Source organism: Aptenodytes patagonicus, chromosome Z, assembly GCF_965638725.1.
Source record: "Aptenodytes patagonicus chromosome Z, bAptPat1.pri.cur, whole genome shotgun sequence".
NCBI classification, from domain to species: domain Eukaryota; kingdom Metazoa; phylum Chordata; class Aves; order Sphenisciformes; family Spheniscidae; genus Aptenodytes; species Aptenodytes patagonicus.
Window position 1 is genome coordinate 54,444,778 of NC_134982.1, and position 16,218 is coordinate 54,460,995.

At 39.8% G+C, this 16,218-nt stretch overlaps 1 protein-coding gene across 1 annotated transcript; it reads right to left on the reverse strand.

Moving 5' to 3' along the window:
* Positions 1–2,334: 2,334 nt before the first annotated feature.
* On the reverse strand, positions 2,335–15,733 carry PHAX (phosphorylated adaptor for RNA export). Its single transcript, XM_076363213.1, has 5 exons — positions 15,599–15,733; positions 12,980–13,599; positions 10,044–10,164; positions 8,043–8,126; positions 2,335–6,337 (listed from the first exon to the last, which is right to left on the reverse strand). Exons 1-5 carry the CDS (start codon positions 15,701–15,703, stop codon positions 6,068–6,070), a joined length of 1,200 nt encoding a protein of 399 aa, XP_076219328.1. The 5' UTR covers positions 15,704–15,733; the 3' UTR covers positions 2,335–6,067.
* Between the last annotated feature and the right edge of the window lie 485 nt (positions 15,734–16,218).

A 16,218-nucleotide genomic window follows, 5' to 3' on the forward strand; every position in this document is an offset into this window, starting at 1 on the left:
TATCTAGAGAAACACTGCAATAGACAAACTTAATTGCATCACGTAAGGCAAAAGTCAAACAGGTATCCAGGATATTAAAAACACTTTCTGGAAAACTTATAAAATACTCAAACCGTTGCAAAATTGAAGATTTTTTTTCTTTAGATTTCCCACTTGCCACCCTCCAGCTTGACAGTTTGGTATTTACACAATGAGGAGTTGATGAGAGAATCGCAAGACAAAATGGAACGACACCTCTTCTTAGATGTATGCATCTGATTTGGGCTGACAGCACTACAGGGAAGGCATTTGGATGGCTGGAACCGGCTGCTGTCATTTACGGAGTTTATTTCTTTTATACCTTCATTTACCTCGGGTTATTCTTCACTTAGATCTTCAGCACATTTTCCTGATGGTCTGTGAGAACCTTTGTGCATTTGCCTCCTTCTCTTTTAAAAGGTGTCAGGCACTGTAGATCAGAAATTCTTCCTTCAGGAAATCTTAGTTCACTGTAGAATAATTTATCCCTGCTACAGAGGAGTTAAGAGTGTTTTATTTATGTTTTGGTTAGGCAGAGAAATAGGAGTACTGCTTAAACAAGGTAAAAAAAAAAAAAGGTAAGGTGGGTCACAATAATATCTCCAGAAGGATGAGAAAAAAATGAATAGGGTCACTTCCAGCAGATGTAGGAGGAATAGAAGAAAGCCATCAGGACTCTACAAGAAGGAGACAACATAGGACTGGGCTGCTACTTGTCTCCTGTACATCTACACAGACATTCTGCTTTTCCACCAAAATCTTGAGTCCAAAATATTTTGGGTTCTCAAATTCTTTATCAAGGACAGCAGGCCAACATTAAGGCAAGTTTTTTTGACTTTTCTCTATAAATAAAATAGTCCACACAACAGTTTGGTGCAATTCTGTATGCCATTTAAACATTACATGCTATACCGTTCCAGCTTGTTTGTAAGAGGAAAAAGCAGGTAATGAGTTTTCTGCATGCAAGAGCAATCACAGTGCCCAGTATCTGAAAACATGGGAATGTATGAGGATATCAGCAATTAACATTTCCCTAGGCATTTATTTTTTCTTGGAGGCTTTTTCTTTCATCTCCATGGCAAAGTCTTTCGTGGTGCTCCAAGAACAAATTGTCTTCCAGGCCCCCAGTATATATTTCAGCAAGTTCTGCATGCTGAATAAAGACATTCCAGTGGTTGAAGGCTGTCAATGCAAAACTCGTCAGTGGTAACTAAACAACAAATATAATATAATTAATGTAAATAGCTGTACTATCATTTGAAAAAACTGATAGAACAAGTGAAAAATTCAGGGGGCAAATTAAAAAAGTGCAACTTCTGGGGAAAAATAAGAATACCTCCTTTCAAAGGGATGATGTTTTAAACAAGAATGCTGATATACTGAATCACAAGCGAGCTTTCAAGGGGAAAAAAAAAATCTTTCTGGGGAAAAGTTTAAGAAAGATTTTTCTGCATTTATTTGATGACACAAAAATGTTGGCTTGCCTTTTTTTTTTTTAAATAACAAAAATGAATCTCTCTGCTCAAGCAAAAAAAAAAAAAAAAAAATTACCTAAAAGGTAGTATCTAGAATACCTAACTTGTGTGTAAAGTCTCCTGTTACAACTTCAGATACATATTTCTCGTTTTCATCAGTATTTAGTTCTGGATGTTTGTGATTCTAGAAATGTGTTTGGCTGGGCCATATTAAATCTATCACAGTTGAGTGTTCCTTCCTCCTTTCACAGCTCTGAGAAAGTGGCATCTACCAGTCTTGCAGATGAGGAGATGAGAAAGCTTCAAATATGTCCCTTCCAAATATTGGGAAGCTTCGTTCTGCAAGAACTTCCTAGGATCTAGCAGGTCACGAATGAGACAGTAGGTCCAAATTATCACCAGGCCACAGCTGCTGCAAAGGTTGCCACTGTGTAACATGCTCTCCAGCTGCCTGCTGAACCCAAGACATGGTCCTAGGAAATTGCAATCGTTGCCTCTGCCAGGTTCTTGAATCCCTTAAACAAACTGTGACGCAAAGGCTCTGAGACCGGGTATTCCCAGAATCACTGAAATACCACAGTAGTTCAGAACTAGACTTGTATCTCTGACGTGCTGCTGACCAGTAAGAATTAGGAACAGGAGTGGGGTACAATGTAAGCCCATATCCACTGGAGCCATGAATACAATTCTCCTCCGTACACTGAAATAAACTGAGCTTTAAAAGTGTTCCTCTGGCAGACTTTTCTGTGTCAAAACAGCAGCAGCAGAAGATGGCTTAAGTTAAGGGTATAAGTAACGAGGGTTGTCATAGCGAAGTTTTATGACAGACTGAAACAAAGCATCTTTTGAAAAACTCGTAATTTTCTTTATTACCCAGTCTACTCCTCCACACCTTTACTCTGACAAAGTACAAGGAGTTCAACTTCTCCATAACAGCGATTGTCATAATTAATGTAGTCATCTCCTTTTCATTCACTTTTCCCATCGCCTTTATACCTTGTTACTGCTGTTTTCCCCTTCCTCTCCCTCTCCAGCTCCTTGTAGGTCTTTCAGAAACCACACAGTCCTTAACAAACCTATCTGTAGAACGAATAACCCCGCACGTGCCAACTATCCGTCTCTAGCCACTTCTCATAACATACGAGTCACAGTCACACTTTTTTTTTTAAATTATGATCAAAATAAAGAAAAGCAGAATAAAAGATTTAAACATGTTTTACACAGTAATAAGCTTCAGGATAAAATGACCTGTTAGCACTATGAAGATGGTACAGATTGAATAGCAAAGCATTGCTGTCTGGCTTGATACTTGGAACTGGTTTCAATATGAGTTGCTGCAGATACCCAGCAGCACCTTGGGGAATATGGGACAACTATTAAGCTGCATACAGTACAAAAAACACTTCCCCATCTCACTATCACTACCTTTAAATTCAAATTATTCTTTGTATCTTCTTTCCAAGGCATCACAGTAAGCACTGGGTCATTCCATGCTTGCTTGAGAATGTTGGCAAATAGCAGTTAATAAGCCTAGGGGACATGAAAGCATTTTAACGAGATCATCTACTTGGAAAGGGAAGGAGAATCTGTAATATTGTAATTATACTTAAAGTGATGCTTTCATGATCCACTATAAAACTGAATCATAAATTTTCCCTGTGATACCAAAAAGCATTGTTTTCTTATCTGAATTTGGGATATAAGGAAGAAAAACGTCTTTGGTTACAAACAAGCTTTGTGTTTTCAAACTAGAGCACGTTTCCCTCATTTTCACTGTATGCTTCAGGCATGACAGAGGTGGCTTATTACGCTGCTATAGCTTAAGGGATGGAGGGCAGTATTTGTCCTGGCAGTACGCAGTCTACATTTGCAGTAAGGATGATGCCTCAATCACAACTGCCCATCAGAGAAACTTAAGAACACACAACCCAACCCTTATATTTGCATTTTTGTCATTAAAACATCAGCTACTAAAATCTAAAGAGCCAGGCATATCTGTTCCCAGACAAACACAGCCCACACAATCCAGTTCGGTCGCAACCCATAGTTGACTAACGAGCACCACTATCTCTGCAAGCATCAGCTCAGGACAGACTAAACAAGTTGCGTATGTGGGAGTTGCGAGAGAACCTCTAGCCTTACCCATACTTCCTACTCTTGCAGTAGTTCGGGGGAAGAAAATCAAGAGGGAGGAATGAAAAGCTGTTTGATGAGGAAGATGAAAATGACCACCACTGTATCCCTCTCAACTCCTTCCAGCAAGCTCAGTCAGATACGCAAAGCCAGATCTATAGCAATATGCAGGAACGTCACAGCCTGTTCCTTCTCACCCTTGCACATCTGCACCAGTCCCTTTGGAAATTGTGGCAACTGCAGCACCAGCCTCCAAAGCCCTGCGCTCCTCAGCTCCGGCACTGCCCATGCCCAGCCCAAGGCTTGCTGACACAAGCCCCAAAGTCTGTCACACATGGACTCATGATGGGGCCACCACCGGGCTGCCACCACCATGCACCGGCACAAGCAGATGCATCCCACAGAAGAGGGCAGGGGCCTGCGCCAGGCTGCAGAGAGGGGAGGATCAGCCACGACTCCACTAACAAACCAAAGCTCGACTGCAGCCACTACAGTGCCACACAAAAACTGGTGCTGCTTAATGCAATCTTTTTGATGCCAAAGGTACAGAAAAAGAAATCGCTGGTGTAATAGGAATGAAGACTAGTTGCTCATTGTTTTGAACAGGCTTCCTTTTGAAAGGACTCTGTTGAAAGCCAAGGAAAATAGAAAAGAGAGAAGAGAAAAAACAGGAGACAAGCAAAGGCCAGTTAGTCAGACACTGGAAGGAAGGAATGGGCGCTCTGTATCATCCTCCTTTTGTTAAAGAGAAGACTTGACACATTGTTTCAGTACCTCTTACCTGGGAAATCAACATTAAAAATATTAACATTCAAAAAATACACAGTGCTCATTAGCAGGAAATTACATAACGATAAGAAATTACTTAGACCACCATTAAAATTTGCTGATTTTATCCAGAATTGTTAAGACATTCCCAAGCGTTTCTGAAAACTAGGATCAAATGCTACAGTCCCAACTAATTAAATAGTACAAAATTCTGTTTCCCTTACATGAGTTATCAGTTTAGTACTCCGACCATCACAGGTTTGTTAGGAAAGTTAACGATCAAAATCTTTTGTTACTTCAGCAAGAGCAACTACTACCAGCAAAGGCATGCTTCACACCTGATGAGTAACTTCTTAACAATAGGGAGCTCTGGCACAGGAAGAGAAAAATGCAGAAAAGTCAAAACGCTAATTAAATTTAGTAAAGCTTATAATGGAATGTGCTGTATGTTTAAGAACTCTTTCTTCAAATATTGTAGTCCTTTAAATACCAGCTCTTGAACAGGTGAACAAAATTTATGTGCAGAAGTTTGTTGTTGGGTTTGAAAGTGAATTCATTCATTAATATTTCAGAAATATTTTACACTGGAAAATAGTGTCTAGTCACAGATAACACAACTTATTAGTGACAAAGTATTTTAGACATCATACATATCAGTGTCGTGCATGTTCTCCGGTTATATTAAAAACAACATTCAACATAAAAGTTGTCTTCAATTGAACTTACAAACTACACAAGAGTCTTCTGCATCAAGTAAAAAAATCATCTTTTGCACACTATTGTTTTCTTAAAACTCAGAATAGAAAAACTTCAGAACTTCTGCAAGCCGCACATTACTTTATCCTACCGCACACATGAGAAGAAGCACGGAAACAGGAATTGCAAGGTAAAGGGTTTATACCTGCATGTAGAGTCTACAGACCCGTGAGGGGAAAACAGATTAGTAAAATCTCACTACTCAGAAAGCATTCAGTTATATTTGTTTTCAAACAAAAAGATATGTATAAGTTGTGTGAGTGTCTAATCATGGAAAAAGTCTAGACAGAACAGGTAGGAAGCTCAACCCACTATTATAATACGAAGGATTAAACTGCAGAAATGTAAAACATACATGTTCAACAATGCTTATTTACAAGGTTGTTATTCAAAGGTCATTGACTATTAAAATTAAGTTTATTTCACAAACCAATCTGTTTTTACAGGTCTTAATCCTATAAACACTGCTATTCTTGTCAACACACTGCCATATTAAGAACACACGTCCTTTTATATCAAGACTAACTTTATACTGTTTTTCCTGTTCAACTGTAATGAGGAGCATTGCTCACTTGATGACTTTGTTAGCTTCAGCAAATTAAATATGATGTATTTTGTTATAACATAGCCTTAATTCCTAAACCTAACGTGGATAAAAAAAAGTTCCTAAGGAACAAACATGGTGATGCAAAGCTGTTATCTAGAAAAATCTGAACAGTTTTTGAGGACTCGGCAAACAAATAATAGGACAATTAACATCTTTCATGCTGTTAAATTTAGCTAAGAATTATGTCATGTTCTTCAGCATCAAATATTTCCCATGTTTCTGCAGCTTATGAAAACAAGAAGCCATGGGATTATAAGAAAGGCTCATTTAATATGCTTTGTAGAGACTTTGTTATCAAGAACATTAGTAACTAGAAGATCTCCAAATCATGAGCATTATCAATTTCAATAATATCTTCAGGTTCCATCTTTGCTTCATGATGCCCCTCCTGTAGATCATCCAGGGAAGCCAGAGCCTCATTCGTATCGCTAGCAAAAGTCTCACGAGATGCATCATCATATTCTTGCAGGTTAAGCCCTTTAATGGCTTTTTTCATCTTCTTTCCTAGAACTTGTATTCTCCTCTTCTTAGCAGCTTTTTTGTTTTCATACTCCTTTTGGTTTTCCAGATAGAATATTTCCTTGAAAGAAAACAAAAAACATTTGGCACATTCATTTTACTAGTGTTTCCTAAAGAAAACATACAGAAGTAAAAAAATTTTTTTATTACAAATACTGTTCCATAATATTTAACAAAGATACACATTATTGATAGTAGAAGTATGAGGACAGACTGCACTTAAGGAAAATGCCCGATAAATAATTTTATGACATAATTTCTCAGCGATCTCAAAGTGTATGTAAATAAGTGTCCCTAAGTTTTCATTTCAAGTTTGCTGACGATACAAAACTGGGAGGAACAGGTGGTAGACCAGAGAGTTGTCCTGCCATACAGAGGGACCCGTAGAGAAAATACAACTTGAGAGAACTTTCCTCCACAATTTAAATTTGAGTCCAGGTCTCATGATCTTTACTGCCAAACATTTGTGAACCTCATTAACATCTTCTCTACCGCAAAATGTGACTGCTACACAAGTTTCCTCCATATTTCAAGGGGGAGAGTATCACGTAGCAGAGCTAAACGCTGCTACATGCCTTTCTTTCCCTGCTTATTTTTTAAAAAACATAAATTGCATACAGAAAACATTAATGCTTTTTTTTCTTCCCAAAAGCTGCAAGTCAAGTGCTAAGGATATGCAAATCTGTGAGAGTTGTATACATGACAACCTGCACCATGACAGGATTACACATACTTTTCCCACAGGTTTGTATGACAAATGATGTCTCATACCATCAATCAAGTTTGTTGAGTGAAAACTGCTGCCTCATTAAACACTTGCCGGTATCAGCAAGAGAAGAATGAGACACACAATTACAAGGGCACGGAAGAGGGGTAGAAGAGCAAATTTTTGGAAGAGGGGTAGAAGAGCAAATTATTTTTTTTTTGCAGTGGGGTAAAGTGATCAAACTTACAACTTTTTGGGACCGCTGTAAGCTATGAAAGGTTGTGGGTTTTTTGTTTTTTTAAACATAAAACAGACAATCACAGTTTATGTTGATTTGTTTCTCAATTCCCCGTACAAGATGCTAGGATGGTTTACAGAGTGCACTGTAGCCACCTACAAGCAAAATAAACAAGTCTTTCTTTTAACAAAAACTTTAATAAAATGGCAAATACCATGGAAAAAAAGCTAAATTGTTTTAATTGAATGAAGAAAACATCTATTTCATCTAGTCTATTTCATACCCTAAAAGGAAAGGCAATAATATTTACAAGCTGACAAAACTAATTTGGTGAGCACCGCATGAGGCCAGTGAGCAATTCAGACTGGGTTCAGACCACTATCTGACTTAATGGGAAGTACTGCCTGGTGCTACAGCTGGAGCTATACAGGACAAAAATATTCTATTAAGAGAACACCATTCAATCCATGCACAATGACGCAGAGTTCCAAAGGGAGAAATACAACTGCAGATAACATTGCTGTAAGGTACACACAAATTAAGAAAAATCCAATGTTTCTCTCTTCAGGCTCTACAGTCTCATCATCTTCAACAGGTTTTTGTGACTGGCAGTATGTTAAAGGTGTTCTCTCTGCCTAGTGTGAATGGCAATTAAGCAAAAAAACCACAAAAAAATTGATGATGTTTTGAATGTGAAAAGCTGGTTTCTTTGGAATATAGAGTTAAACTTGCTAGAAGTTACAAGAGATTCAATCATAACATTTCTAGTAGAAAAAACCAAAATTTACTTTGGACAATCATTTGCAGTCTTGACAATTTTACCTTGATTTGTTCTTCTCTGATGCTAGGTGTGTTCTTCAGCAGGTTTAAATAAACGCCCCCTGGTGTTCTCCTCCTAGTGCCGTTCTTAACAAGGAAAGAGTAAGTTAGTAATAGCAAGCTTAATACGTAAGCGTTGATATAAAAATAGCATCCAAGACAATGCTTTGTATTGAGACAGAGTAAAAAAAAAAATTAAGTTCTGCTGTTAGTTATTACATAAAACATAGCCAGGGTTGGTTTTATTTGTGATTGAACTAGTCATAAGGTCAACAACCAGCTAACCAGCTTGCTACATTTGGATAGGTAAACAATAAGGTTACAAAACATTTGCTTTAGAACATAATACGAAACTGTTGAACTACATACTAAATCTGATTGTGGTAGTGAAGAAACAAAATGTGAATAGTATTCTAACTACTCTCGCAACTATCTGCAATACGTATATACTAGGTTAAATATTCAGAACATTCCTAACATATAAGCCCAGTAAACTGTCAAAAATGAATTTCACAAAATTATGTAGACTTCAGGCTTTTTTAATTGTGCTCAGCAATTCTACAACTTATCTGCATATCTGCAGGATTTTCCATTTTCATATGCCTAAGGCATATGAACACAACGTGTACTTTAAAGCTTCTTCCCACAACATATTAGTTCCATGCTTCAACAGTTTTCAGTGTAACAGCAGTGGTGCAGTGTGTCATACTGAAGCATGAACAGACTCAGCTTTGAAACCTCTGTAAATTATAAGCACTAATTATACTATTATTCAATTACCATTCATAGTATATAAAGTTGAACTGTTACTCCAGTGCTCTGATATTGTATTAAATGTGATACTTTTCTGCTAAATAACAAAGAAAAATACAATCCAAAAGTCATAAGAACTGAGAAGGTCAATTAAGTATGTTCTTGAAAGAGCAGACACCACATACTTTTATCATCCTATCAGCACAAAATCCCAACCAAGAAAAACAGTATGATCTGCCTTTCAAATGGCGTACTTTGATCTGCAGCCAAAGGAACCTGTGCCACAAGGAGTTGTGTCCTTTCACCTCCTTGGTAAATACTTGTTAATAAGTACTTTAATTCTTCAAAAAAATAGACTGCTTCTAAGACAAGCGCTAGCTGGAAAGTTGTTGCTTTTTTTTTTTGGAGGGGAGGTGGTGGTGTTTTCTATTTTGTGTTGAGGGGGGAGGGGGAGTTTGACTCTTTTTTTCCCCTTTTTTTCCTCCTCTCTACTTCCAATGATGGAACTTAAAAGATATGAATTTTAAACAGATGCCTGAAAGTACTTACTAGCTTCCTCCCACTTTTTTTTCTTCTGAACTTTTGCACTGAGGCTTTGTTATTTAACAAAAAACATACCGAGAAATTGATAACCTAACCATTAAGTATATGATTTTTACCATGATTTGTAACAGAAATCAGTACTCAGTTTTGCTCTACTGATACACAAGCCAAGGGTTCTTTAATAAAGCTAACAGATTCCCTTTTGAAAACTACTCTTCAAATGTGACATTGGAAATGCTCACTACTGAGTATGTTGACCTGTGATGGCATGTTGATTAACTCAGCAGATAGGTCAGTGCTGTCAAACATCCACCTGACTTACTGAAGAAATGTGCCAGAGGCTTCCCCTGGATCCTAACGCTACAAGCTTTTATTCAAGCTTCAGAATCCTTCACTCTTACCTCTACCAGGGGAAGATCCCAAGGGGAGGCAGAGTAACAAGATACAATGTTATCACTGTAAATCAGATACTAATCTCAGTACAAAAAGTTGGGCAATTTCCAGGTTCATTCATCTCATTGTTTACTCATATCTTGCTGGAAGATTGCATCATTATTTATTAAGCGACTTTCATGGCAAGGGAAGGCCATGAAACTCTGGAAGAACCTGTCCAACATGAAAGCTGCGCAACAGTACTATGTAAATATTCTACAAGTAAAAAGTTGTGTGTGTGTCCCCAACAAACCCACAATATCATGTTTTTCTTACCACTATGAACAGTCCACCATTTTGTTCCACTTCAGCTGTTTCCATAAGCAGTTCGATAGCTTTTCTTTTCCCAATTATTTTCACTACTCGGGCAATTAAATCTTTCTTTGGCTCACAAAGCCTTAAAGGAGGGGGAAAAAAAAAAAGACACATTTATTGTCAGTATAATTTCTTGAGTAAAATTGACCATGGAACTTCCATAATGAATAATTCATTCTGTGGGACATAAAGCTGTGCTAAAGTTAGAGAGTCTATACGCGTGAATGTGTTTCAATGGCTTCTTGAATCAGATTTCAAAATACCGAGCTTCTGAGGGATAGTTTTTTCTAAAGCATGCAGCTTTAAAATTTGTTTCAATGAAAATGCATTATTTTTCTTCTATTGATGCGTGAAAGATTAAACCAAATAAGAAACTGCAATGACCTGTATAAATCTCTGAAATTAACGTCTGCTGTGCATTTAACAGTTAAAATTACAGCACCTTTTACAGTTAAATCAATAATTAACTGGAAACAACAGTAAGTATAAAAGTTTCCCTGTATCATGTGCCATTCAGACAAACCTACATAATAAAAAAGAAATCAGTCCGTTGAGTAATCTATGATAACCTATAAAATGCAAACAAGAAAAAAAATTTGCAATATTACTGAGTTAAATTGTATTCTTTTGTTAGCAACAATGTCCTCAAACAGAAATTTTCATTGTCAGTCTGCATGAACGGAGAGGCTTATACAGCATCAATTCACTGTGCCAAAGTATGTACTCCCACTGGAAAACATCTTGTCCTGGTTTCGGCAGGAACTCTACCCCTGCCGAAACCAGGACACATCTTAAGCCCACAAATCAATACCACTTGTCCAGAGCAAGAGTTCCTATGCTAAATTGTCATTTTTTAATGGCAAAGCTTCTCATTAAGCACCATCCCAAGCACTACAGCTCAGCGGTTTTACACTTTGGGGACCAACAGACCACCATCATTACCAAAATTTCTTGAAGACCACTGTCTAGCCTAATTGCTTCAAGTGACATTACTATGCTATAAAGTTGCATATGTTACAATGACTGCATAATAGAAGGTGTCTGACCACAGATGTGAACAACTATTTAGAACAACCAGGCTAGCTTCAACTGCTTCAATTGTGTGACTGAAGTTACCTGAAATTAAATGTTAAAACTCACATTTTAGTGACAATTATCCTAATCATGAAAAGGATTACCCAACCCACCTAACTTTATACTTTGTGTTTAATCTCACTGAGTTCAATGAATAAGGCACCAGAAGGTAAATGCTTTCTTAAATATTTACAGGATTGAGTTCTAAATTGTGAATTATTGGAAGAGATGGAAATGTTTCTTGAAGATGCAGAGAACTTTAAGATAACCAGGATTCCTTAGAGAGCTGGTTAAATAGACCTTCTGTTACCAGCAGTGGCAGCTTAAACAGTCAAATCCCCACCTAGTGTTCATTCTGGCCCTGCACAATCCTCCTGCATGTGTGCTTTAACAAGCAGCTCTGCACTGCAACAGGAACTGAACAAGGTGAAGGGCAAAAAATGGCACAAGATGGTCAGAAAAACTCTTTGATTTCAGTTCACTGTGTGGGCCAGCACAACAAAAGGTTATGAATCCAGGCACAGATGGCACAGCACAGGTCAAACAGCAGTGCTGTGATGTGTATAACCACAATCCTGATGCAGTTCACTGCCACTACTACTATAAACAATTAGAAAAAAGAGGCTTCTGCCCTATTTTGATGAAGCTCAATATAACAAAGAAAAGTTTATTACAAGAGACATGCTCAAAGTTTTCAAATTCATAAATGGGAAGCTACGAAGAACTGGTAACAGCATTAATAATTGTCTAATTGCTGTACTGGCAATACTAAGTATCACATGTAAGAAATCAACAATGATCAATAAACCCAGGTTTTATTTAAAGGTCAAGCTAACTGTCAGTAAATCTTATAACTCTTGTTCCCTAATTAACATAATTTTCTTCCCTTGCACCACTGAAAAAGGATCGTGGCAGTTTAAGACAACCTAAGTAAGAACGACTGCACTCGTGCCCTCCCTCACACCATCAGTCCAGTGCTGCCAGTGCCAGCTCAAAGGAAGTTGTGCAGCAAATTGGTTTGGGAAACAAGTCTGTCTGCAAACTAACTCTTAAAAAAAAAGCAACAGGCTTTTGGACAGATAAGTTTTCTGACTCAGCTCAGTGTACAATAACTAAATAGCAGGACTGTGAAAAGAATTGGATTGTGGTAAGTGTGCATACAGCTGGAACTTGGTAACCCCAACACAGGCTTCCATAAATTAGCACAGAACTGCAGCTCAGTTTCACAACACAGAAAGAGGCAAGGCTTGATTTCAGTGCTGGTGTCTAACCTTGGTGCAGCCCTTGGCTACAACAGCAGCAAAACGTTTTCTTCAGACAAGCATGTTCCATGTAAAGAATATGTGTATTTCAGAAGCTGTGCTCTCCAAACCACTACACAGTCCAAAGATTTCAAAGTTTCAAAGATTTATAACTCAGCCAGATTTTCATGGTGACCACAGCAGGTGTTCATTGGTGTCCAACTCTAAACACGCATCTTTACTCATGGGGTATTTCCTAAAAAAGCTACTAAATCAGTGTCATGAAAACCAGTATTTTTCCTTGCCATTGTCCTCAAATAACACAACATTCTGGTGGATCTTTAAAAAAAGGAAAAAAAAAAAAATCAGACAGTATTACTGGATGCTTCTACAAGATACCAGCCATAATACTGCATTTTAATCCCAGGATTTTGGAAATACACACAACACACTCATGCTTTTTGTAATCTGGTATGACATCTTACATATTTAGCAGTAAGAAAGCTTTTTTCCCTCCTCTTCTTTTCCATCAACAGTTTACCAATACTTAAGTAAGTGAAGATACACTGTTATTAAACTCACCGATAAGCAATTTCATCTGCCACTTTTTCCTCTGAATCTTCTTCTGTTATCTCATACCTTCCTTTATATTTCATTTCTTGTCTTTCACCCAGTCTATCTTTTACAGGCCGCTTCCTTTTGAGAAAGCCTTGCCCATTTTCTTCTTCTGCTGGCAATGTTTTCTTGTCATCGTGCATGTATTCATCCAGTTCCTTATCTAAAGTCTCTGCCTCCTTTTGCTGAGCTTCCTTCATCAGCTTTTTAGCCAATAAATAATTGTAAGTCTCAGACTGCCTACTTCTGTCAATACTACCATCCATGCCTAGAATCCCAAGTTCAGTAGCCACTGCATCCTGATTCTGCTCCTGGAGCACGACACCCCAAATGTTGTTGACCTTCTTGCCACCTAGAGCAGTTTGTTTTTGGTGGCTCTGGCTAAGCTGAAAAGGCTCAGATTTAGCAGGAGGAAAGTTGAAACATTTCTGTCGTTTTCGTTTCCACAGACAGCTGTCATCATCAGATTCAGAAAAGCTTTCATCACTTGAATCCACACTTTTGGTTGTCCGATAAGGAACACTTGGTGCACATGATGAAATGCTGCTCTGGAACGGTCTGCCTGAATCATTGCCATCATGCAATTTCTGAAATGGAAAAGTACATGTCCGTTAATTTAATTACTCTTGTAAATTAAAAGAGCTATCAAGTCACACCAAAGATTTGATTAGCTAGAAAACTTAATTCTGACTCATGTGACAGTTTGGGCAGTCCTCTATGAGCATCTTTTGAACTACAGTTGATAGGAACATCCTATGAAACTTCTGTATTTTGAATGCTTGTATATGAAAGACAGCATGGCTGCTATAGAAAACACATATTAAGAGTCGCTAATCTACTTAATGTAATCTTTGCTGAATGAAATTAAAATTATTATGAGACTGGAAAAGCTATCAAAATTCCCAAGTCTGACAAAGACACAACATGCACAGCAGTTCTAAGAAAGATTAAAAAAACAAACCACCACGGCAACTTAGCAGAAGTTTTTTTAACTGGATAGAAATTAATATTCTCTCCCAAGTCTGAAAGGGGTCAAGACTAGTGATCTGCAACCACAATAGTGTTCCCAGACTCAAGTGAGAAGAAAAAAAAAGACCAAAAACCCCAAAACCAAACCCGCAAAACTTGGATGCTGCTCAGACTTTGAGAAGCTAACAGTGTATTGTGATTCTGGTTCAATCAGGACAGCACATGACCAGCTGGGGACAGTAATACCTTACAGAAGAACTGGGGTTTTCTGCCTTTAAACCAACAAGACACCACAGACTCACTATGGCTTGCTATTAATTAGGACAAAAACCCTAAAGGTTTCAACATACTTTACAAAAAAAAGTCCCATTGCTACAGAAAAATTAAAGAAACTCTGTTGTCTCATACACCTGTCAGATAAACCAAAATGTGAAAGCCAAACCTGCTCAAATTTGCATAACCTGCGAAAGCACCATGGGTAACTTAACCCAGAATTCTTATTCTCAGTTGCTAGAAACTTTTGGCTACACTGTACTAACCTGCAGTAAGCATTTTCCTTACTCATAATTCCAGTTTTTCCCTAACTGATTTCCTATCACAAAGTTATACGTTATCCCGTGTTCTTTAAAAATAAGATCTCTTCCTTCAGTTTCAGATGAAATAAAAATTCTTTCTTTAACCTTACTGCTTTCACCAACATTATGGCACCATTTCTTCTTCCTCCTATTAGCAAACAGAAAACAGAAGCTTTCAACTTATTTTATCACGTTATGAAACACAAACCTTTAATTTAAAATGTATTCCATACGGCAAAACACTAACAGCTCCATAAATTAAAAAAAAAATCCCACATCTGTAATATTTTGGGCTACACATCCCAGAACTATATTGCAAATAAATCAAAGTAACTAAAGAAAATAAAAATCCTTACACATACAGTGTCATACACTGATTTATCTCATTTTGAAATCTTTTCCTGCCCACACACCACCATAAATTCCTCATAAACTTCATAACACACTGTAACGTGAAAACAATACGAGCCACTTGGAAATAAATAACATCTCTTCAGCACTTCACGGATGCAAAAGAGTTGCAATGTCAAACGAAAGCAGTAATCGCCACTCATTGCTTTCATGCGGTTTTACAACGGCTTGCTTCTATTGTTCTTGAAGCGACCAACGGTACCGGTGAGCACTCTCCTTTGCTCACCAAACCCAGCGCCCAGCAACAACAAAAGCCTCTCCCGCCCCGCGACAGCATGCGGTTTTCCCAGATGAACGGGCACCGGAGGAACAAGCTGGTTCCCGGGACCAGGGCACGGGGAAAGCAGTCACCCCAGGGGAAGGGCCCCCTGACCCAGCCACCCGGGCGGTAGCGGGGCACCCCCTTCCGCAGGCGCCGAGCACCGCCCCGGCTCGGCCGCCCCCGCTCGCCAGCGGGCTCGTCCAGCGCCTCCCGCCCTCTGGCCGGGACCGGGGCACCACGGGCGACGGCAGGGCCGCTGCGGCCCTCTCGCCGCGTTCTCCCGGCTGGGCCTTCTGCCACCCGCCGCCAGGGGTGGCGCGGCTCCGGCTGGAGCCCGGGCCTCGCCGCCTGCCACCTCCCCTTCCCCACCTGCTGCGGCTCCCCCGGGGAGCCGGCGCCGGGCATGTCGGAGTCCGAGTCGGAGAGTTCGCCGTCCTCCACGTCGCCCTCCATCCTCCGCGCCTCCAGCGCCATCTCGCCGCGGAGACCGGCGGTGAGGAGAGGAGGGGGGCGGGCACAGCCGCGGCGCGCGGCGACCCCCTCTCACCAATAGGGAGAGCGGGCGGCTGTGACGGAGGACGCGGTGCGTGTCGGGAACGCCGGCGACCGGGCGGGAAGGGGAGGGGGGGAAGTCTGCTGAGTCCTGCCGCCATCTTGTCCGCGCCGGGGTGGGCGGCGCTGTTGCGGCAGCGCTTCGTGCCGCCCTTCCGGCGCGTTGTCTCGTCGCTGCAGTTGTGGAAATGGCTGGTGGTGCATAAAGAAAGACGTTCAGACGAAAATCCACCCCGGTCGGCTTTACCGCGGGGCGGCTGGCAGGGCCGTGCGCACCCGTCGCCTCAGCGGTCGCGGGGCTGCCCAGCGCCTTGGGCACCGACCGCGGCGTGCGGCTCCTCAACACAAGACGCAACAACAACAACAAGAAGCTGTTGTATTAGCGAGTTAGTAAGATGGCCCGTTTTGATCTCTACAGCAGATTCTTGAGGTATTTA

What these genes read in the sequence shown, in the direction of transcription:
- PHAX (XM_076363213.1), bottom strand. Translation starts at nt 15,703, where the DNA reads ATGGCGCTGGAGGCGCGGAGGATGGAGGGCGACGTGGAGGACGGCGAA. An exon ending in CCCCGGGGGAGCCGCAGCAG is followed by an intron (nt 13,600 to 15,598) that starts GTGGGGAAGGGG and finishes TTTCCATTTCAG; the next exon opens with AAATTGCATGATGGCAATGA. An exon ending in GCAGATGAAATTGCTTATCG is followed by an intron (nt 10,165 to 12,979) that starts GTGAGTTTAATA and finishes CCCTCCTTTAAG; the next exon opens with GCTTTGTGAGCCAAAGAAAG.